The sequence below is a fragment of the Conger conger genome, chromosome 4 (genome assembly GCF_963514075.1).
Source record: "Conger conger chromosome 4, fConCon1.1, whole genome shotgun sequence".
Classification (NCBI taxonomy): Eukaryota; Metazoa; Chordata; class Actinopteri; order Anguilliformes; family Congridae; genus Conger; species Conger conger.
In genome coordinates, this window is record NC_083763.1 from 69,940,470 (window position 1) to 69,965,469 (window position 25,000).

Here is a 25,000-nt window from a genome sequence, read left to right on the forward strand (position 1 = left end):
TGCCATCGCTGTCCCACTCCATTGGCCCGGCGTGACCGGGCAGAGCCTCTGACTGGCCCAGATTCGCAGCGGGAGAGGCGGGGGCTCACCTTGGCTGCCTGGCGCTGCCAGCGCAGGTGCTCCGTGAAGCTGTCGAAGCTGATGTAGTAAGTGTGGCTCTGGGGCCCGGAGGAGCTGAACGCCAGGCAGTGACTGTGCTTCTTTACCTCCTCCACCTGCAGGGGGCGATAGAGAGAGAGAGAGAGAGAGAGAGAACGCGTAACACACCTCAAGTATGACACCACAACTAAACATCACAAAGGCACAGAAAACCACCGGCCCCCACAAAACACAAGGAAGGAGAGAAAGAGAGAGTAAGAGACGGAGGGAGAGGGAGGTTCGGAAAAAGAAGGAAGAGAGAGGGGGAGAGGGAGTGAGAGAGAGGAGGAAAGAGACAGAGGGATGGAGAAAGCAAGCGAGAGCTAGAGAGAGAAGGAACAATGGAAGGGGAGAGCTTTCAAAACTCCGTTTTATTCCTTAATGGTCTAAAGGTAGGATGACCAGATGTCCATTTTTCCCAGGAAAGCCCTGTATGTCCTGATGTATTCTGATAAAATAGTGATTTGTGGATTATTTCAGTCGTACCATATACAGTACTAATGGGCTTCATGACTAATTGTAGTTATTGTAGGTTCTCATTACATTTGGTCAGACAGTCACCCTGTCTGAAGGGCAACATTTCAGCCTCAGAATATGTCACAATCAAAGCGGCCATATTGACACTTGCACAACACACAGGAAGCAACAAAAACAACTTATTTCAAAGGGATAGAATCAGAAGTGACCTCCAGTGATTTAGTAAGAGGCTACATTGGTACACAGCACACCATAGGACAGCATCATGTCACATACAACAGGCTGGTTAATGATTTCATCGTTATCATGTTGAAAATCATCATTCTTGGCTCAGGGGTACAGATTAGAAATGGATGAATACTGAGGGAAGTCACAGCTCTCTCAAAGATAAGTTATTTACGGTTAGTTACCGTATGCTCAAGGTTTATCAGCTGGGAATCTAATCACAGACACGTGCACAGGCTTTTCTGCTGATGAGGCTGTTTTCGCATTGAGTAGGTTTCAAAAATAGATATTTAAATTCAAATCTACATACTTTTCATCTGCTGAGAATGATGCTGTTTGTGTGTGTGTGTGTGTGTGTGTGTGTGTGTGTGCGCTTGTGCATGCCTGTGCGTATATCGGGGGAATGTGCTCACACTCTCACTCGCACACGCACACACTAACACACTCACACACACACACACACGCACACACGCACACACACATGCACACACACGCACACACACGCGCGCACACACGCACGCACGCACACACGCACGCACACACGCACGCACACACGCACGCACGCACGCACGCACGCACACACGCGCACACACGCACGCACACACGCGCACACACGCGCGCACACACGCGCGCACACACACGCGCGCACACACACACACACACACACACACACACACACACACACACACGCACACGCGCACACACGCACACACACACACACACGCACACGCGCACACGCGCACACACGCACACACGCACACACGCACACACGCACACACACACTCAATCAATCATGCAGAGATAACACTGTGGGCTGTACGCAGGACGGAGCTCTCCCCGGCTGATGAAAATGACAAGCTATCAGACTGCTGAGCAGCGAGAACGCAGCAGAGATAATGACATCCCCCCCCACCCCCACCCGCACCCCCACCCCAAATAACCGGCAGCAGAGAGGAGCCCTTTTGAGTTAATCAGACACTGCCAGTCCGAGCCACCCTGACCCAGACGGAGACGGACAGGATTCGGTGCGCGGTGAGAGACGAGGGTCAGGGGTCAGAGGTCAGGGAGATCAGAGGTCAGGGGAAACGCCCGTCTTCCCCTCCAGCGACACAGAGCCGACAGCTTTTACAGCACAGCATATACGCACCTTCCTGACACTGCGAGACAAATGCCTTGGGCTAAGCGCAAATGCTTATTGCATTCCTGTGAAATAGACTAATAATAATAAAACTAATCACACTCCTACTGCTGCAACTGCTATTACTACCACTGCTACTACTGCATTCAACCTGCCCTGGAGCAATGTGGGGCTAAGGGCCTTACTCTAGGGCCCAACAGCTGACCTTATTGTGGCAACACCAAGGCTTGGACCACCAACCTTCCATGTGCCAGTCAAGCAGCTTAGCCACTAGGATCAAGGCTGCCCCCTATTATACTACTGCCATAGATACTACTACTAGTAGTACTGCTACTACTGCTACTACTACTACTACTACTACTACTAATAACAATACTTACAACAATATTATTATTACTACAATGATTATGATAATGGTACCAATTAATAATAATAATGATAATAACAGTAAGTTTGTTTAAGTGTATACAGCCCAATAGAGAGCAGCAGACAGACAGACAGACAGACAGCAGTAGAGACAGTAAAGAGACTGTGCAAATAAAGGTGAGCAATAAAGGCGACGGCCCCAGGTGAAGTAAGGTAAAATAAACACGCGCGGTAAACAGGGAAGGGAAGTAAAATAAAAAGCAGAGGGTGCAGGCTGCTGTAGCGGGGGACTCGGGGCGGAGCTTCCGAGGTGTGAAAAAGAGGCGGGGCCTCGTACCTTCCCCCCGATCAGGGGCAGGACGTGCATCTTGCCGGTCTGGCTGTCCTTGACGGAGGACACGATGAGGCAGGTGCCGCAGAGGATGACCTGGCGCCGGGTCCAGCGGTTGACGGGCAGCTGCATCTTCCCCTTGCGCACGTTGTAGGTCCCTGACAGCTGCACGCGCTCCGAGCCCTCCACGCAGTGAGGCTTCCCTGCAGAGACACGCACACAGTGAACACAGTGAGTGAGGCATCCCTGCAGAGACACGCACACAGTGAACGCAGTGAGGCTTCCCTGCAGAGACACGCACACAGTGAACACAGTGAGTGAGGCTTCCCTGCAGAGACACGCACACAGTGAACACAGTGAGTGAGGCTTCCCTGCAGAGACACGCACACAGTGAACGCAGTGAGGCTTCCCTGCAGAGACACGCACACAGTGAACACAGTGAGTGAGGCTTCCCTGCAGACACGCACACAGTGAACACAGTGAGTGAGGCTTCCCTGCAGAGACACGCACACAATGAACACAGTGAGGCTCCCCTGCAGAGACACGCACACAGTGAACACAGCTGCACGAGCTCCAAGCAGACATGTTACATTTGAGTCATTTCACAGACTCTTTTCATTCTAAGACACTTACAAGACGTGCATACGTTCCTCAACAAGTGAAAAGCATCGGATCCATAAATAGGAAAACATGTGGGTGTTCCGGGCCATGGCTCTTCACGTGTTCACTCATTGGGTGCATGACGGAGGCACTGTGATTGGCTGCGACGGTGGTGTGCCGCTGATCTCAGAACAGTCGGGTTTCTCAGTACAGAGCTGCCCCTCACACATGTTCCAGCCACAGGCTCAGCCACTCAGTGACTCATCCTCTCCTCCGTCGCTATGACCACAGTGCTGGAGCTCCAGGGATGTGTGTGTGTGTGTGTGTGTGTGCGTGTGTGTGTGTGCGTGCGTGCAGGCATGCATATGTGAGAGTGTGTCAGGAATGGGCCACTGCTCGCCATGTGTTAGTGTGTGTGTGTGTGTGTGTGTGTGTGTGAGTGAGTGTACGAGTGCAAGCGTATGTGTGCGTGTGTGTTTATGTGTGTGGACATCTACACAGCCTCCAACCCGTTTACATTTAGGCCTAAACAGCGGATAGCTCAAAGGTAGACATCCACAAATACCCTAACCCGGCCTGAATGCGTAATGCACATCAACCCTGGGGCACTGGAGATGACTGTAAATATCTATGCCAGAGAAAAGCCCATAGCTATCGATTAACAGATAAGCATTCAGGCCTCTATGCAGATGCAGCGTGTATCTACATTTAGCCATGATCAGCCTGCATCTGGAAATAAAAGCTGTAACATCAGCATGCCCTTGATAGACATTAGGCAAGATCAATTTGATATTTGCATTTAGGCAAGTCCACACGGTCTCAATCAATAAGATCCAGCTGGGATATGGGCACTGAGTTGATATCAGCGTTCAGTGGCCATCGGATACACACACACACACACACACACACACACACACACACACACACACACTTTCTTTGCATCGTTGTGTTTCAGCGTACTGCAGGGACATTGGTGAGCATGTTGTCACTCGCCAAAACAGAATCCAGTATTTCAGCATTGCGCTGTCAGTTTGTTTGTGGGGTCAAAGGTCGCGTCTTGTCATGCTGCGGCGGTGCCACGACCCCGCTGTGACCCCGCCGTGACCCCGGGACGAGGGCCAGGCTGAGCGCTGACACAGGGGTTAAACCACGGCCACTGTGACCACACCTTCAGGGACAGAGGAAGGAGGGGGGACTCACCAGGACCAAGCTATGTGGCTTGGTCCTGGTAAGTCCCAAACACAAACACACACACACACACACACACACACACAAACCACACACGTACACGCACGCATACGCACGCACATACACGCACACACTCTTACACGTGCACGCACACACACACACCCCCACACACTACCCTACACTGCACACTGCAGGCACTGGAGGTGGTGGTGGCCTCACAGAACAGGAGAGATGAAAGGAGTGAAAGACGGCACACACATTACAGATGTGACGATAACACTCCGTGGAAACTCCCGTCCTCCCGCCCGCCCGCCACTGCGCTGCGCACGGTGCATTCCTGATGCGAATCCATCCGGCCTGGCAGGAGAATGCACCAGAAGCGCTGGTTCCCTGAGGTCAGTGTGTTGTCTCTGTCACACTGATAACATTCTTCAGCGCCCGTGCGGAGTTTCGGGTGAGAATGGCACGGCGGTCACGGGGGTCGCGGAATGCGGTACGGCAGCGCTCACCGAGGGTTTGGGCAGAAAGGGCGTGGTTGTAGTGGGGGGGATGGGGATGGGGGGGGGGGGTAAATGTCGCACGCTATCCAAGCAGAGAAACAAAAGTACACGGCTGTTGCCCGGGGCAACACGCGTGTCCTGTTTGTGTTTGGCAGCTGCGTGAGCAGAGATAAGGACGTGCGCATGGATGGATATCGCCTCCCCCATTGTTCCACCGCTGTGTCCTGCACTCCGCACCTCAGTGACAGGGACACGCCCGAAACCCCCCCGTCCCACAATCCCCTCCTGTGAGCTGCTCAGAAAAGCACACCCTCCCCTCATTTCAGCGCACTGTCATTCAGCACACCGCCATTTCAACGCACACACACCCCTCTAACAACAGCCAAAGAACAGGGGTCTGTGTTCTTTGGAGAGGAAACAAAAAACAGAAGCACTCAGAAAAGTCAGACCAATCGCTCTGTTTGTTGACGTTTGTGGGCCGTCACCTCCAGGTGCCTTTTCGCTGTCAGGTAAACAGGTGAGGGTGCGGAAAACAAGTATTAGCACGCAGGCTACAACAACGACGGGGGAGGGACGCCATGGCAACGCTGCCACTGTGAGGAGAGAGTCTGCCTGAGCCCGGAGAAAAAAAACTAAACATTAAAACTCATAAACCCTTTCAAGTATTAGCGGGCTCTTTTTATAGGATTCCTTGGAATCCACTGGAAGCAGAGCCTGACCCCACATGTGACGACCCAGGGATAGTGGGGGGTGGGGATTGGGCTATGGGGCAGAGATATTATTGTGGCAAACAGGAACTCTTCAAAGTACAACTTCCTCTCCTGAGGGAGAGCAGGGAGAGCCTCAGAGGCAGGAGTGATGAAGAGGGGACCCAGTGACCTCACCCTAAAAATACTGAACACACTGCCGGCGTCCAGCGGCTGTCCCGCCCCTGCTGGGGGGTGGGGGGGGGGAGGGTGACATGGTGACTCACTCACTCACTCACTTCCTTCCTTCTCTGTGCTGTCCTGAGGGGAAAGGTGCTGGTTTCCCTTCCTTAAAGCCCCGGACGCCCCCCTCGGAAGGAAACCCCCCCCCCCGCAGAGGCCCTGAGCGGGGGTGGGGCAGGGCCGATCGGGGGGAAGCGAGGGGAAGCGAGGGGGAAGCCCCTCTCCCGTGCTCTAACCACAGAGTGGCTCACGCTCTCCCGCCTCAACGCTCAGAACCCGTCTGCAATCTCACACACGCCTCACACACACACACCCTCACACACACTTTCCTTTCTGTTGGGCTCTGCTTGTTTGATTAGCCTACGCTGCGAAAAAACACCAAAATAATCCGGTCCAGCCCGGCGCCGCGCACATAAAGGGGGTGATGACGCTCACTGAGTGTCCCAGAAGCCCCGGAGACGCCGCCACGGCGCGCTGGACTGCTCCCGCCACGTCTGTCTCCTCCTCGTTTCCTCCTCGGCCCCGGGGCGGGAGCGTGTCCTCACCGCGGCCTCCGCGAGCAGGTGAACTCCTCCTGACCTCCCCGTGTCTTATCGGCTCATCCGGAGTGTTCCGCGGGCGTCACAGGGTACGCAAACGCTCCGAAACACCGCCCCGGCACGGCGGTCACACTGTCCGACCGACACAGTGCCATTCCTGTGTGTGTGTGTGTGTGTGTGTGTGTGCGTGTGTGTGTGTGTGTGTGAGTGTGCATATGAGTGAGTGTGTGTGTGTGAGTGTGTGTGTGTGTGTGTGAGTGTGCATATGAGTGAGTGTGTGTGTGTGAGTGTGTGTGTGTGTGTGTGAGTGTGCATATGAGTGAGTGTGTGTGTGTGAGTGTGTGTGTGTGTGTGTGTGTGTGTGCGTGGGTATGAGTGAGTGTGTGTGTGTGTGTGAACGCTCTGAAACACTGCCCCAACACTGTCATCCCTCTGTGTGTGTGTGTATGTGTGTGTGTGTGTGCGCGTATGAGTGAGTGTGTGTGTGTGCGTGTGTGTGCGTATGAGTGAGTGTGTGTGTGTGTGTATGTGTGTGTGTGTGTGTGTGTGTGTGCGTATGAGTGAGCGTGTGTGTGTGTGTGTGCGTATGAGTGAGCGTGTGTGTGTGTGTGTGCGTATGAGTGAGTGTGTGTGTGCGTATGAGTGTGTGTGTGTGTGTGCGTATGAGTGTGTGTGTGTGTGTGTGTGTGTGTGCGTATGAGTGAGCGTGTGTGTGTGTGTGTGTGTGTGTGTGTGTGTGTGTGTATGTGTGTGCGTGTGTCGGGCCCTCTTCCTGGGGTCGTGCTGCACGACCTTTGAACCCACAAACAAACTGACAGTGCAATGCTGAGATACTGGATTGTGTTTGGCGATACAATACAAGTCTAATTTTATACAGTGGATAATACAACTTTGGACATCTCATTCATTATTCATTTGCATTCATTAGGAAAGAAATCTGGAACTTCCCCTCGAAAGTCCAGCAAAAATGTCTCCTCTGGAGAGCTCAGAAGTGCTAACAATAGAAGGTGAAATCATAGCCCCATCTCACTGCTGACATTGGTGTTCAGGATTATGAACCGAGCAGGTAAAAAGACCTTGCCCAGTGCCCACCACCATCAACCCCACCACCTCCTAATCCAAACTGCACCCCCGGTGGTAGGCCAGAGACCTGCAGGCCCACACATTAGGAAATAAACTCCTTCAGGGTAGGAGACTGCCTCGAAAATCAGCCTGTGAGCTCCAGATGAGCTCCGTAATTCAGCCACGGTGATTTGAGCTGGTGAGCCGCTGCCTGTGTGCATACGGCCAGGGCTCACCCCGCTTTCCTACGGAGGCCCGCTGAGGTCAATCCGGAGTGACAAGCAGTGAGGGACCATTAACACGCGTGGCGTTCTCTGATCCTGCCGGCCGTCTGAGCAACACCCCAGTGCGTAATTCAACATGGCAGCCAAGAAACACACGCACTGCGTAATCCAACATGGCAGCCACAAACACACACACAGTGCCTAATCCAACATGGCAGCCACAAACACACGCACTGCGTAATTCAACATGACCGGCACAAACACACGCACTGCGTAATTCAACATGGCAGCCACAAACACACACACAGTGCCTAATCCAACATGGCAGCCACGAAACATACGCACTGAGTAATCCAACATGGCAGCCACAAACACACACACTGTGTAATCCAACATGGCAGCCACAAACACACACACAGTGCCTAATCCAACATGGCAGCCACAAACACACACACAGTGCCTAATCCAACATGGCAGCCACAAACACACACACAGTGCCTAATCCAACATGGCAGCCACAAACACACACACAGTGCCTAATCCAACATGGCAGCCACGAAACATACGCACTGCGTAATCCAACATGGCAGCCACAAACACACACACTGCGTAATTCAACATGGCAGCCACAAACACACACACAGTGCCTAATCCAACATGGCAGCCACAAACACACACACTGCGTAATTCAACATGGCAGCCACAAACACACACACAGTGCCTAATCCAACATGGCAGCCACAAACACACACACAGTGCCTAATCCAACATGGCAGCCACAAACACACACACTGCGTAATTCAACATGGCAGCCATGAAACACACACACACTGCGTAATTCAACATGGCAGCAAAAAAAACAGACTTTCAGCAGACTTTTCGTTTCCTGCTTTCAGAGGAGCAGGAAACGCATGTCATTCTAACCTCAGTGAGGACACAGGCATGCATGCACACATGTGCGCACACACACACACACACACACACACACACACAAACTATCCAATATACTATAAACCAAGTGCAATAGTTTAAAGCAACAGAAATATGTCCTCACCGCGGCCTCCGCTAGCAGGTAAACTCCTCCTGACTTTATATGAAAAGGACTCTGACGTATGGAATGGCCATGTGCATGCACACACACACACACACATGTGCTTGCATTAATTTCTCTAGCACTCTTGCGTCATAGGAAGAGTGTGTGTGTGTGTGTGTGTGTGTGTGTGTGTGTGTGTGTTAACTATGCTGGAATTCCTCTGTGGAAGCAGGGCACGCTAAGTCAATTCACACTTTCACAGCTTCAGCTACAATTAGCGCGTCTGAGCCCACCGACGGCCCTGTTTAGAGCCCCCTGCTGCTTCAGGGAGAGACGCACGGAGAGACACACAGAGCCACACGGAGCCACACGGAGGCACACGGAGGCACACGGAGAGACACACAGAGAGACACACAGAGAGACACACAGAGAGACACACAGAGAGACACACAGAGACACACAGAGACAGACACAGAGACACACGGAGCCACACGGAGACACACACAGAGCCACACAGACACACGGAGCCACACACAGACACACGGAGCCACACACAGACACACGGAGACACACACAGAGCCACACAGACACACGGAGCCACACACAGACACACGGAGCCACACACAGCCACACACAGACACACGGAGACACACGGAGACACACGGAGACACACACAGACACACGGAGCCACACACAGCCACACACAGCCACACACAGCCACACACAGACACACGGAGACACACGGAGACACACACAGACACACGGAGCCACACACAGCCACACACAGACACACGGAGCCACACACAGCCACACACAGCCACACACAGCCACACACAGCCACACACAGACACACACAGACACACACAGACACACACAGACACACGGAGACACACACAGCCACACACAGCCACACACAGCCACACACAGCCACACACAGACACACACAGACACACGGAGACACACACAGCCACACACAGCCACACACAGCCACACAGAGGTGCGTCTCCCGGGCTCTGCAGCCTGCCCCTGTGTCAGGCCCTTTTGGGCAGAGATTCTCCAATCCAACGGTGGCCAAAGCCCACATTTCCAGCTGCGCTCTGCCCTGGAAGCCGGCCAAAAAACACGGAAAACCCACCCCGGTTCCCCCCCGCGGAGTCGGGCTCGAACCCCCGTGCAGGGGACTAATTTGCCCCTGGAACGGATGAGTCAGGGCCTTGGGCGGGAGCCACGTGGAGACGCTGAGGGCAGCAGAGACGAGAGGGGAATAGGGAAGGTTTGGGGGAATCGATGCCCTTCGGATCAGCTTAACATTCGTCAGCACTTCGCAGACACAGAGAGGATCCGTGCACTTCGGGTCCTGAGCCAGGAGCCCCTCACACGCCCGCCGAGGGGGGGGGGGGGCGCAGTTATGCGCCAGAAATACCATTTACAGAAGCCCTTAATGACTAGATAGATAGGGTAAAAATAGGGGAAGCTCCACGCTCAGACCCACTTTCAGCTATCAGGCCAGGGCAGAGCGTGACAGCAGAACCAGAAATAACAATGCAGCATATTTTTATTAACAAACAGCAAGTTCCACTTTTCTGCTCTTCCAAGCAACACACACACACACACAAACACACACACACACACACAAACTCACTCATACACTGACGCATGCATACACACACACACACACACACAAACCCACTCACACACACTCACACACTCACACACTCACACACTCACACACTCACACACTCACACACTCATACACTCAAACTCACTCATACACTCACGCATGCACACACACACAAACTCACTCATACACTCACGCATGCACACACACTCACACACTCATACACTCACACACTCACACACACACACTCACACACTCACACACTCACACACACTGTTCTACCCCCTCTCCCTCTCCCTTTCCCTTTCCGGGCCTCCTTGGCACAGATCGGGGCTCCTGTCACACCCAAACAAAAGCTGTTATTTTAGAGTGGGCGGTTTACTCAGGGTCATCCCCTCTATGGTCACTTTGTGCGTGTGTGCGTGAGTGTGTGAGTGTGAGCGCGCGTGTGTGTGTGTGTGTGTGCGTGAGAGAGAGAAAGAGAGAATATGGGTGTATGTGTGTGTGAGAGTACACGTGAGTGTGTGTGCGTGAGTATGTGTGTGTGTGAGAAAGAGAGAATATGAGTGAATGTGTGTGTGAGAGAGTGAGTGTGTGTGTGTGTGTGTGTGTGTGTGCGCACAAACACATGACTAAGGACATATTCCCGCTCCCTCAGATTGCATCTAGAGAAAATACAGCTGAATAACTCCAGGAACGCTCCACAAAACACAAACTGACAAATCCATTATTCAACACCGGCAACATTTTAATAAAAAATAATAATAATTCTGGTTTCTATGTACAATGGGAGCATTCGCCAATTCTTATCCAGGTGCCTGGCTCTTAGCGTATATCAAACCAAAGACAGACATTTATCTCACAGAGAGGGCGGATTGAAAAGGTTTTACTTTTACGGTGTCCACTGCTAGTTACTGCTGTCCACTGTTCTAACCGTTAGTTACACGGGCTACAGCGGTACATTTTACGTGCATGATCCCATGATAACGACAGACTCCCGTTTTCTTAAAACCTTTGATTGACATGAGAGAGTGGGAAAGGTTGCCATATGCTTCAGCTTACAGTCTTACGGTTATAAAGTTCCATATTTATTTTCGCCAGAGATTAAACCAGTATATGTCTGACATCATAATACGGAGAGATTAATCGGGGCGGACGTTCCGTCTTTCTATTAATGAGGCCTAATAACGTCACCAACGCAAAAGCTGTTTTTATCCTTCAGCTCGGAAATCCTGGGGCAGTGAGGCTACAAGCGTCATCCGCATCTCGCGTTCTCCCGAGCTAACGAACTCGCCCACAAGGCAAATGTTACTTCGCTTGGCGAAAATCTCTCAGACTTAATAACGTGGCTATACAGAGGCTTTAAAACCCTGCGGTGCCGGTCGAAGCGAACTGTCGTTTTTTTTTCATATCATATTTGAATATCAGTGGCGGATTCTCGCTGACGCAGTCGTGTCCTCTGGAGGAGCACAGAAGGCCAGGCCCAGTTGTGGTTTTCACCGGTCCCTGCAGTAACGGTACACCGCCGCAGGAGATCCGTCTCCCGCTTTCCAGCCTGCCGTCTCCGCACGTGACACAGAGAGGAGCCTCACGACTCTCCGAAAACAAGACCGAGCCAAAACACCTGCGCGGAAGCAGACATTTTCTCCGTAGAGGGTCTATGATTGATGATGATGATAGTCGGGAGAGGTATCTATAAGGAAGTTGGATTCTTCTTCTAACAGAATAAAAGTCTGAAACTCATTTTCATCACTTCTGAACCCAGCACAGCCAATCCCAATAAATATTTAGATGTTTCATTTGCTGGGGCATTACCACAACAACAGACCCCACCCCCACTTCCCAAATTCACTCACACAGGCTCCCAGGGCCCTGGACAAACACTTATCACACGCACGCAGGCGCACACACACAGTATTGAGTCTCCTGTATGCTGCAGCACTGTATGCATATGTCCAGCTGATGGCATTCCTCTACTCATTATCCTCTCCCCTCACCCCATTGGCCGGGGAGCAGGAGGGGGAGTGGCCTGACCTGGGAGCCAGGCTTTCTGCGCTCTCCCCAGGGTGCTGACCTCTGACCCCTGCCCCCAACAACGCCCCCTTGCCCACTTATTAAAGCCCTCTGACAGAGGGATAGTTGGGGGGGGGGGGGGGGTATAGCCAAATAAGGGCATGCTTGTGCTCACCCCATTCACCCAGCGCTCTAAGCCAAACAGTGAGCCCTCTCATTCTCCTTCTACATCTCTCTCGCTCTATATCGCTCTCTCTCCATCTCTCTCTCTGCGCGTGCGAGAATACCGAGAGAGAGAGAGAGCAAGAGAGTGAGAGAGAACAAAAGAGAGACAGATTTTTAATACCCCTTTATTGGGACCATATTCAGTAGGGCATAAAAAAAAAACACAAACAAAAACAAAAAGCCCAAATAACCCCCTCAAGCAGGGAGAGAGGCAATGGGAGGGGGAGAGAGAGAGAGAGAGAGAGAGAGAGAGAGAGGAAGAGAGGGAGGGAAGCTCCACACAGAACTCAGGCTTTCATCTCTTCCTCGGTGGGACATATCAAATTAAAACAGCAGGAGAAACAGAGAGATGGAGAAAGGGGGGAGGAGAGGTGAAGAAAGAGTGTGGGGCGGAGGGTATGAATGGAAGCAGGGCTGTGCAGTGAAGGCAGAGACACGCACGCACACACGCACACACACACACACATGTGCACACGCACACACACACACACGCACACACGCACACACGCTCACACGCACACACGCACACACTCACACGCACACACACACACGCACACACACACGCAAACACGCACGCACGCACACACGCACACACACACACGCTCACACGCACACACGCACACACGCACACACGCACACACGCGCGCACGGGCGCACACACACGCACACACACACACGCTCACACGCTCACACACACACGCGCACGCGCACGCGCGCACACACACGCACACACACACACACGCTCACACGCACACACGCATACACGCACACACGCACACACGCACACACGCACACACACACGCTCACACGCTCACACGCTCACACGCTCACACGCTCACACGCTCACACGCTCACACGCTCACACGCTCACACGCTCACACACACACGCACACCACTCAAGGTCTCCCGGTTCCTGTGTATCATTAACTCTGATTGGAGCAGACACCGGTGATGTCACTATCCACACCCCAAACCCCTCTGTCCAAGGTCTGGCACCACTTCAGACGATGGGGCTGGAAAAGGCTGCCAGATCCCCAGTGTGGGAATTCATTTGGAATTCCATGGGAATGCCACGGGAATGCCACACTCAATGATGGACACAGGGTTCTTTACAGACAGAGAGGGGGGGGGGGGGGGGTTGCAGCTGTGAAATGCTTATAATTCAGACTAAATTATTCATGTCTAAAAATCAAACAAATACTGACAGAATGCCAATACTACGCATTCCCAGCATCCCTTAGGAGGACTGGCACACACACACGCACACGCAAACACACACACACACACACACACACACACACACACACACACACACACACGCAAACACACACACACACACACACACACGCAAACACACACACACACCGGTCAAGTCACAGCCAGTCCAAAGTGAAATATGTGTGGATGACAGGGAATCAACCTTGGTCAGTACAGCCTGCCGTGTGTCAAAGAGGCACCGAATTACACAGCTCTTAGTGTCAAGGCCTGCGGTGACAGGCCCTAATCTCCCACCCTGACAGGCCTGTGCATCTCACACACTGCCGCCCTGCAGCGGGCCGTGCATCATGTACCTCTCCTACAGTAGCTAAATGTGAAGAATTATATCGCTCAACGCAGCTCTCTCAGACACATGCATACACACACACACACACACACACACCCCCACACACACACACACACAAAAACACGTGCATGCAGACTGACCGAGTTCTGTGCCCCCTGATAATACAGAGAGGAAGAGAGCGAGTGAGAGAGAGAGAGAGAGAGAGAGAGAGAGAGAGAGAATAAGCGAGAGCCAGACTGAGAGTGAGTCAGAGAGAGAGAGAGTCAGACTCAGATAGAGAGAGAGAGAAAGAGAGAGAGAGAGAGAGAGAGAGGCTTATGTAACTGGCAGTAGCAGCCTGAAGGCTATAAGCTGAGACAAATGGAGGGAAAAAAGGAAGGAAAGAAAGGAAAGAGAAAGGGTGAGAGAGAGAGCTGACAGAGACCTAAAGAGCTTTATAAAAAATAAAAAATAAATAAAATAAATATGCTTGGCATCACATTAAATCCATCCCAAATGGGTGGGGTTGGGTGGGGGATTAGCATACAACATCATATGGAATCATATGGAATCATATGGGATCATATGGGATCATATGGGATCAAATCCACTCAATAATGCATTAGTCTTTATTACATTATTTATCCGCTAAGCCCATGCAGATCCCAGGGCTACTTACAAACACAGTTATCCAGCGACACTTCGCCTGCGCGCGTTTCCCAAAAGCCAGCTGGTCACCACGGCGACCGGGGGCAAGCTCCGCCCCATCCCACGCCAGTGCACCCCGGACCCGTCCTGGGTTCCAGGGGAGAGGGGGGCGCACCTTAGCCCCTGTCAATCACAGAGGGATACGGACCACTCCTAAAGAGTAACTGCCCTCACTGTTTCAGCCTGGGACAAATGCATTCTGAGGTGGGTAGAGCAGGTGTGTCCATCTCATTTGAATGAAGTGTTCTCTGACCAATCAGGTGTCGGCAGTGCTGGGTGTAGTATTGGTCTGTGACAGCTGACTTTCTAAATCTGAAAATTAGCGGTGATGATGATTATCCATATGACGTTGAGCTACCCTCAAAATTGAGATATTACTTGCTATATAATAACGGCATGGATTAAAATATTTCACTATAACGCGTGCACACAGACGCGTTTACATCCTTTAAAGGACGAGAAGAAACCGAACCCATCTCTGGAGTCATGCAGCGCGTTGGTGGGACCTCCAGGACCGTCCCTGGCTGTAGTGGTGTGGAGCGCTGTGTGCTTACCATGTGAAAGGCACTTTTCTAAGCAGCTTTGGCTCAAAGACTCAAAGGCTGAATTATGCATGGGAGTGTCACAGAGCCCACATCAAACACTGACCACATGCAATGGCCCAGGGGGAGAGAGAGAAAGGGGGAGAGGGAGAGAGAGAGGAGAGGGAGAGAGAGAGAGAGGGAGGAGAGGGAGAGAGAGAGAGGGAGAGAGAGGGAGGAGAGGGAGAGAGAGGGAGGAGAGAGAGGGAGGAGAGGGAGAGAGAGAGGGAGGAGAGGGAGAGAGAGAGGGAGAGAGAGAGAGAGAGGGAGAGAGGGAGAGAGGGAGGAGAGGGAGAGAGGGAAAGAGGGAGAGAGAGGAGAGAGAGAGGGAGGAGAGGGAGAGAGGGAGAGAGAGAGAGAGAGAGAGAGAGAGGGAGGAGAGGGAGAGAGAGGGAGAGAGAGGGAGGAGAGAGAGAGAGAGGGAGGAGAGAGAGAGAGAGGGAGGAGAGGAGGAGAGGGAGACTAAATCAAGCGCCGGCCGAATCACTGTCATTATCCCACCGGTGGCCCGGACAGTTCCATGTTTTCCCACATTATTTATTTATTTATTCCCCCGAAATTGAGTAGTCTGGAAAACTGAATTTCCGTTTTGCACACAGCCCTCTAAAAAAACAGAGCGGTCATACAGCTAAAATAAAAAACCTGGGAGCTGTCAGCACCAAGAGACTATTTGAGAGAGAGAGAGAGAGAGAGAGAGAGAGAGAGAGAGAGAGAGAAAGAGAGCCTCATCATTGTTCTTGCTACCGCGTTGCTGTCTGCATTTGTGTTTCAATGGATTCCAAAATTTCTGCGCATAAGCTTTGGCAATATTTGGCAAGATGTGTTTGGTGCCAATAAAGCATTTTTTATTTTAATTTGAGAAAGGGAGCGAGAGAGAGAGGAGGAGAGGAAGAGATAATTTGGTCCATTGTGATTTGAGGCACGATTTGAGGCCAAGATCTACTGCACAAATCTCGTCCTGAGCGGACAGATTTAAAAGGCTTATGTGCATCAGAACTCCGCGGAGGGACGGAGTGACAGGAAGCTCTCTCATTTGTTTGCTCACAGGGGCAGGTTGCCAGGTGACCAGGTGTGCTGGCGATGTCATAATGAGCTCACCCCAATGTGACATCACAGAGGATTTCTGCTGGGGGTTCCAGCGGGAACTGGATTGGCACCTTCAGGCAGCCACTGTTTGTTTAGAAAATACAGCTCTGATCTGCTCAGATACTCCAATACAGGACTGAAGCCTTCAACTGAGTCTATGGTCTTACTCAGACTTAAAGGCCCATTCAGTAATTTCCACAAAATTATGGTACACACAGTATTTGACGTCTTTCACTCGCGTCTTGGTAACCTGGGCAACAACTTTGTTTAACCCATTGACTGATACTGAGCCTTTGTTACTGTTGCAGTTCGCATGAGGCTACCGTGGCAATGTCAAACACATCTGAGCTAGGTAGGCATTGTTTATTTGACCGAATGTCAGCAAGCTATTCTTTCAATATCTTGCCTGACAAGGTAGTGATGAGTTTGTGTTCCCAGTCAGGAGCTGAGCAAGGACTCTAAAACAATCGCCGAAAACAAAATAATGAAACGCAGAAGACGCAAGATGAACAAGGCAGGAGTGTCGGTCCCACACTTATTTTAAATACTTAATATTTCCTTTTAAAGTGCTTTTTTTACAAGTATCTTTACCTTTATTTTTATTTGGATAATAATTCTATACTATTGTACCATAGCGTTGTCTGTTTAGTCATTGTAAACCATTAGCATTACACTCAGTGAGCAATTTATTAGGTAGACCTGTACACCAGCTTGTTAATGAACATGGGGGGGGTGTACATACTGCCTACATGCAATCCCGATCCTGAGATGACCCTGACACACGGATCACATATAGCAGTGTTCAGACCCACAGGACATTAGCACAGTACTGAAGGTGTGTCGCCAAAGCTAAAATTATCTGCGAAAAAAAACAACAGACAGGCCTTCGGGCAGGAAGTGCAACCACTGACAAGGGCGGAATTCTGCAAGCATCAACATTCCGTAGCCAGGGACACCCTGGGGCACACGTGATTGGTGGAAACTATTCATATCTCAACCAGGACTGGGGACACTGCAGGCAAGCATTTTCAGTAAATACCCCTCCTTCCTAAAGACTGCCAATTTACACACTTAATTACTGAATTACTTAATTACTTACGGCGACCAGTAGCGTAGTGGTTAAGGTGCATGACTGGGACCCGCAAGGTCGGTGATTTGATCCCTGGTGTAGCCACAGATCCGCACAGCCCTGCATAACCCTGCATTGCTCCAGGGGAGGATTGTCTCCTGCTTAGTCTAATCAACTGTAAGTCGCTTCGGATAAGAGCGTCTGCCAAATGTCGTTCATGTAATGTAATGTAATGAATTAAGTAAGCATTTTTAGCAAATACGCGGCCCTCCTAAAGAATCTACACGCTTAATTCATTCAGTAGTTCTGATCAGCGTGCTCCAGGCTGTGTGCGCAGCACAGAGGAGGTGTGAGACGGACCGTACATGACAGGGCACCGCGGTCAAAACAGCGCAGGAGGGCCGAGGTCCCGGACAAGGCCAGGCCCAACAGCGCTCGAGGCTTCCGAAAAAGAGCCCTTAGAAAGGAGAGGAAGAAGGGATGAGCTGGAGAGAGGAGGGGTAGGAGGGGGCGGAAACAGAGAGGTGAGCTTGGCCAGGTGAAGAGGTCCCATCGGGATGCTCAGGTGGATGCTCTGTCTAACGGAGCCGTGTTAAAGCGTCTCCCCCCCCACCCCCCAGCGCCTCGCCCCAGCGCCTCAGCGTTCTGTTTCACCCTCTCAGGACAATCTGATCCGCGGTCCCACCTGAATCAGCAGCGTTCCTCAGCCACCCTGTCTACCCCATCCGCATTGTCTTACACAGGGGTCTGCAGAAACACCACAGCATCACCCAAGAGAGGAGGGGGGTGAATCAGGGACACGGCCCGGACCCAGCAATTATGTTCGACTGCGATTAGCCTGGCGGTTAGATGTTAGCCTGGCGGTTAGCGGTTAGCATAGATGTTGGCAGTTAGCACAGTGGTTGGCTGTTAGCCTACAGGTTAGTGGTTAGCTAGGCAGTTAGTAGTTAACATGGTGGATAGTAGTTAGCTTGGAAGTTAGTGGTCAACAGGTAGCCCAGCGGTTAGTGGTGAACAGTTAGCCTGGCGGTTTGTGGTTAACAGGTTGCCTGGCGGTTAGCGGTTAACAGTTAGTCTGGTGGTTCGTGGTTAACAGGTAGCCTGGCGGTTAACAGTTAGCCTGGCGGTCAGCGGTTAACAGGTAGGTTGGCGGTTAACAGTTAGCCTGGCGGTTAGCGGTTAACAGTTAGCCTGGCGGTTAGCGGTTAACAGGTAGCCTGGCGGTTAACAGTTAGCCTGGCGGTGAGCGGTTAACAGGTAGCCTGGCGGTTAGCGGTTAACAGTTAGCCTGGCGGTTAGCGGTTAACAGGTAGCCTGGCGGTTAGCGGTTAACAGGTAGCCTGGCGGTGAGCGGTTAACAGGTAGCCTGGCGGTTAGCGGTTAACAGTTAGCCTGGCGGTTAGTGGTTAACAGTTAGCCTGGCTGTTAGCAGTGAGGCTGAGGACTCCCGTTCCTGTAGGGCTGAATAAATAACGGCGGCCACTGACAGAAATGGAGCAGGACATCTCAAAACGAGCTCTGCCTCGTCCCGTCCCGTCCCTCCCCCCAGGCAGAGAGAGGGGAAACGGGCGGAGGGGTGTTTGAGATTCAGAAGCCGTGCACGCTGAGCGGAGTGTGCAATCCTGCCGGAATACTGAACGGGGCCGAGAGCGGGGGGGCGTCCCCACAGAGTGCCCTACTCCTGAGACACAGCAAGGACATGACTGTCTCCGTCTCCCTGCCCTCTGTCCCTGTCTCTGTCCCCCTGCCCTCTGTCTCTGTCTCTGTCCCTGTCTCTGTCCCCCTGCCCTCTGTCCCTGTCTCTGTCCCCCTGCCCTCTGTCCCTGTCTCTGTCTCCCTGCCCTCTGTCCCTGTCTCCCTGCCCTCTGCCTCCGTCTCCCTGCCCTCTGTCTCTGTCTCCCTGCCCTCTGCCTCCGTCTCCCTGCCCTCTGTCTCTGTCTCCCTGCCCTCTGTCTCTGTCTTTCTGCCCTCTGTCCCTGTCTCTGTCCCCCTGCCCTCTGTCTCTGTCCCTGTCTCTGTCCCCCTGCCCTCTGTCCCCCTGCCCTCTGTCCCTGTCTCCCTGCCCTCTGTCTCCCTGCCCTCTCTCTGTCTCCCTGCCCTCTGTCTCTGTCTCTGTCTCTGTCCCTGTCTCTGTCTCTGTCCCTGTCTCTGTCCCCCTGCCCTCTGCCCCTGTCTCTGTCTCCCTGCCCTCTGTCTCTGTCTCTGTCTCCCTGCCCTCTGTCTCTGTCTCTGTCCCTGTCTCTGTCCCCCTGCCCTCTGTCCCTGTCTCTGTCTCCCTGCCCTCTGTCTCCCTGCCCTCTGTCTCTGTCTCTGTCTCCCTGCCCTCTGTCTCTGTCTCTGTCCCTGTCTCTGTCTCCCTGCCCTCTGTCTCTGTCTCCCTGCCCTCTGTCTCTGTCTCCCCGCCCTCTCCCTCCCTCTGTCTGTGACTCTGTATGGACCCGGTATCTGCTACACAGCACTCCACGTCTGACACCTGGAGGTAAAGGCTGGGTGACTCTAAGGTACATTTACATAACCCCATAAATACACATTAACCTACATGATACATTATTAATTGGCATAAGGGAAAATATGGGGATTAATGATAAGCGCACACACACACACACACACACACACACACACACACACACACACACACACACACACACACACACACACACACACACACACACACACACACACACAGGTCTGTCCGTTACAGGCCATCAGTGAGGTTAATCGATCACGCCCGCCCTGATTAGCGTGCGGAGGTCAGAGCGGCCCAGGGTGCAGCAGTAATGGGGGGCGAGCGGGTTTTGGGTCAGTGCCATTAGCCCGCCCCACGCTCACTGTACGCCCCAGGCTGACAGGCACTCAATCTGCTCCATTAAGAAGACCGCAGGAATCACAGCCTTCTGTCGTAGTCACACCGCATCCGTTTCAGAGCTGAAACACACCTAACGTGCAGCGAAAGGTTGAACAAGCATGCAGCTTCATAACTGACGAGAGACAGCAAAGCCAGTGCCCTCTCCGTAACAACAGATTCCAATGTTGCACAAGAAGAACACAATTTAAATGGAAAAAATATGTTTTCATGTCTCTAACCTCTGGCAATCTGGGCCAAAGGCACTGCAGTCAGGAGGCAACGCTGAAAAGAGAACAATACCTGATAGGTTCCACATTATTAATATTAATTTCAGTATCAAAATATGCAACACAGACTGGAGCTGTGTAGAGGAAATTCAGGTTAAATGGAAGAGGATTAAGGATGCATGGGAATCAAACCAACGCCCTCTTGCATTCCTGGACATTTGATCCAGTTCATACGGAACAGTATTTTGGTGTATCCGTATCGTAAGTGCGATAAGGCTGTCAGCTGAGCTGAGCTGGGATTGGTCAGTACTGGGCGTGCTCAGTGTCCTGTGACAGCGTGACTGATGAGTGCAGTCGGAGAAGAGGGATTGGTCCGTCGAGAGAGCAGGGTGCTGGGATTGGTCAGTACTGGGCGTGCAGAGATCACGTGAGACAGAGAGGGGTGCGTGTGTGTGTGCGTGTGTTTGTTTGAGAAGGTCAAAGGTCACAATAGAGAGGAGGAGAAGGTCAGAGATTAAGAGGAATTCTTCACGGGGTTCTGCTATGACAACAGCAGAGAGGGAGAGGGAGAGGGAGGGAGAGAGAGAGAGAGAGAGAGAGAGGAGGGAGAGAGGGAGAGAGAGAGAGAGAGAGGAGGGAGAGAGAAGGAGGGGGGAGAAGGAGGGAGGGAGAGAGAGAGAGACAGATGTGTGTAAAATGTGCGTGTCAGAATGAAAGAGACAGCCTGCCTAACCCAGCAGAGCCCTGTCCCCAGCCTGTGATGTAGAGCCCAGGGCACTGCACCCTGGGCCTGGAAGTGATTCATCCCAGACGGGAAACAGCGGCTGATCCCCCGGGATGACCTTTGCCTTCCCTGGACTTCCCAAACCCGGCCCAGCCACCGAGCAGCCACCAAGCAGCCAGCAAAAGGGACGGAGCTACAAACGTGTGGGGAAACAGGGCTGTGCAGAGCTCCCATTTTAGGAGCATCTGTTTCTGTAAGTTGACGTGTGCCGCTAACCGGAAATATAAAGTTAGCACATTGACTAATTGGGATGCATTAGTGTGCTCCTAAAGTTTTCAACGAAAGGTTTCAACTCCTTGGAAAAGAAAATGAAGCGCAGAGCCCTGCTGGGATGAACACGCGCACACACACACACACACACACACACACACACACACACACACACACACACCTCAAGGGGCCCCTGGAGAGGGCCCCAGGAAAGCTGTCCCTGCGATGTCCCCTGAACCAGCACATTCAAGATCCGAGTTCACCGTCACTGGCCAGCGCAATCTGAGCGGACGCTGGCCGCTCCGCTCATTCCCGCCGCAACCATGTTCTCCTCCTTCAGAAGAGCTGAAACGGGCTCGTCACCCACAGGAGGATAACCCACCTGACAGCGGGAGAGAGGGCCGGGCCGGGCGGGTGGGCGGGGGAGCAGCTGCAAGCTGCCGCTGCTCAACCTTCTGTTAGCCGCAGGGAGTTCGCCGTAAGCGCAAGACACGCCCGGAAAGACAAACCGCAGCCGCTGGACCGAACGGGACCGGAGTTTACTCTGCTATATGCCCACACTCTGCAGCCAACTGACGCCGCTTCCTTCCACCTCTTCCATACGAGCTGCTTCTACCGCTCGCTCACAGAACCTGTCCTAAACCGCACCGCACCCGGGTCAAATGCCTCGTTGTTTGGGACCCAAATACTTTTCTGTGCAATGCAAGCTTGTCTGGTGCATTGAAACCTATGAAATGCTCTCAAAAAGTGCAAAACCCCACCTTCTGGTCCTCTTGGTCGGCTCAACTGGGCCAGACGAGATCGATCGAGCACAGAAAAGAATTTAAATCCAAAACAATTCTATATTTAATCCATGCCTGATTCACAATGGAGCCTGTGCAGACAGACACTACGACCACAGTTTAGACCGCGCCCCCCTCCCCCCCAACAGACACTATGACCACAGTTTAGACCGCGCCCCCCTCCCCCCCAACAGACACTATGACCACAGTTTAGACTGTACCCCCCTCCCCCCCAACAGACACTATGACCACAGTTTAGACCGCGCCCCCCTCCCCCCCAACAGACACTATGACCACAGTTTAGACTGTACCCCCCTCCCCCCAACAGACACTATGAACACAGTTTAGACCGCGCCCCCCCCACCCCCCCCAACAGACACTATGACCACAGTTTAGACTGTTCCCCCCTTCCCCCCCAACAGACACTATGACCACAGTTTAGACCGCGCCCCCCTCCTCCCAACAGACACTATGACCACAGTTTAGACTGCGCCCCCCTCCCCCCCCCAACAGACACTATGACCACAGTTTAGACCGCGCCCCCCTCCTCCCAACAGACACTATGACCACAGTTTAGATTGTAGCCCCCCTCCCCCCCAACAGACACTCTGACCAATCTAGACCGTGCCCACTTCCCCTTAAAGGAGGAGTCAGCCTTTAAGAGTGTGAGGAGACGCCCCAGTGGTTCGGGGGGGTCAGAACACTCCCCAGCCAATGGGCTGCGAGAACGCTGTCCCGCCCCCTCTCTCTCGATTCATTCACAAAAAGTCAGAAGCGCAGCAGCCGAGGAGCCTCTGCGAGAGGCGGAGAGACGCGCCCCTCAGCGCTAAACAACCGCGCACATTCCTGAAAGAGCGGCGTTTCGGGTAAACCGACCGGAAACCAACGCCGAACGCCACCCACGTGTCGCCCGGCGGAATGAGAAGGCCATTCCTCAGATGCTTCGAGCTCCCAGCGTTTTCCCCCCGCATTTTTTCATTATCTGGTCACGCCGGGCACGAGGCCATTTCGGTCCATCTCCTTCCTTCGACTGCAAACGTCCTCCTCAAACAACGGTTGGCCAAGGAGGCCATTCAGCTTGATCAAGTCCGCCGATACAATACATTCAATCAACCTGCTCAGCACTCATGCCTAATAGCAGCTGATGGCAAAGCTGCAAATTTGCTGGTTAGCATATAAATGGAATATTTCCACCTGCACATAACATATGCGTATCGATGTCAGCATTGTAGTTATCACTCTGCATAATAAATAAAGTAGCATATATTTTGGGTGGTGGATCTTTTTTGTCGGAGTTTGCGGACCATATTTATATGAATATATCCCAGGGCCCAGCACCTAAACCCCCCAACAGGGGAAGGGCTACGAGTGGCACCAGCAGTTCACTGTGAAATGTATATACTGTATTTATATACAGTAGATGTGTGTGCGCAGTACAGTTTTGAGAAGAGGAGAATTCCCTGGTTGTTCTGTGGACTTTCCAGGCAGCTGCGGTTCACGGTAACACAACGCCCTGCTGTGTGCTCTAATCACTTCCTGTTAGAGGTGCAGATCTGTACAAGGCCCCGGGGCCCGTGACCAACAGCTGGGCCTTCCCAACGGCCATGTGACCATCGTTTACGCGCAGACCGCGCGCTCGAGGAACCGCGTGTGATCCAGGGGACTCCAGGGTGGGGTGCGGGAATCTTGAGCCCCTGCCAGATTTCCGTGGAATTCCAGGACCGATGCCAAATTTCCTGTGGAATTCCAGGATCAGTGCCAAAGTTTCCAGTGGAATTTCAGGGATGCGTTTTAACGATTGCAGGGCTTAATTTTCTCCCCGCCTGATTGGCCGCAGCTGACGCAGGGATGGGATTGTGAGGCTTACAGACTGCCCCACTCTGACCAGAGTCTGCACAGGGCGTCTTATAGACTGAGCCACTCCGCACAGGGAGTCTTATAGACTGAGCCACTCCGCACAGGGCGTCTTATAGACTGAGCCACTCTGACCAGGGAGTTTTATAGACTGAGCCACTCCGCACAGGGAGTCTTATAGACTGACCCAGTCTTATAGAGCCAAACTAGGGCTGAATTTGCATATGAGAGCCAGAGTTGATGATCCCTGATGCAAGGTGTAGCTACGGGGAGTTAGCCTCCTATGCTAACGCTGCCCCATAACAAACAGCACAGAGCTCATCAGCATGATCCCTGCTGCTGGGTGTAGCTACGGGGAGTTAGCCTCCTATGCTAACGCTGCCCCATAACAAACAGCACAGAGCTCATCAGCATGATCCCTGCTGCTGGGTGTGGCTGCGGGGAGTTAGCCTCCTATGCTAACACACATCACGGAGCTCATTAGCGCTGTGCCGTGTTACACCTGCTTCAGCGCCCCGGCCCGGGAGAGCAGGGACATCCATCACCCGGCACGCCCAACGTCACCCAGCCAGCGCCGCCTAATTAATCACAGGGGCAGGGCTGTCCCCCGCCGGGCGGGACAGGCCCATTAGTCAGCGGCTGGGAAGATGGTCCTGGCGGGACGGGGGATCCAGACGGGGCTTCGGAGCGCCCCGTTGCGCACCT

The 25,000-nt window shown here is 52.7% G+C and overlaps 1 protein-coding gene across 1 annotated transcript in view; it reads right to left on the reverse strand.

The window, feature by feature from the left end:
• Positions 1-25,000, reverse strand: part of LOC133127291 (PH domain leucine-rich repeat protein phosphatase 1-like) — a 72,427-nt gene that overhangs the window by 32,705 nt on the left and 14,722 nt on the right. The window contains exons 2-3 of the mRNA XM_061240063.1: positions 2,682-2,878; positions 90-215 (exon numbers count right to left, since the gene is read on the reverse strand). Of these exons, the coding sequence (XP_061096047.1) occupies positions 90-215; positions 2,682-2,878 (323 nt within the window). The remainder of the gene's footprint in view (positions 1-89; positions 216-2,681; positions 2,879-25,000) is intronic.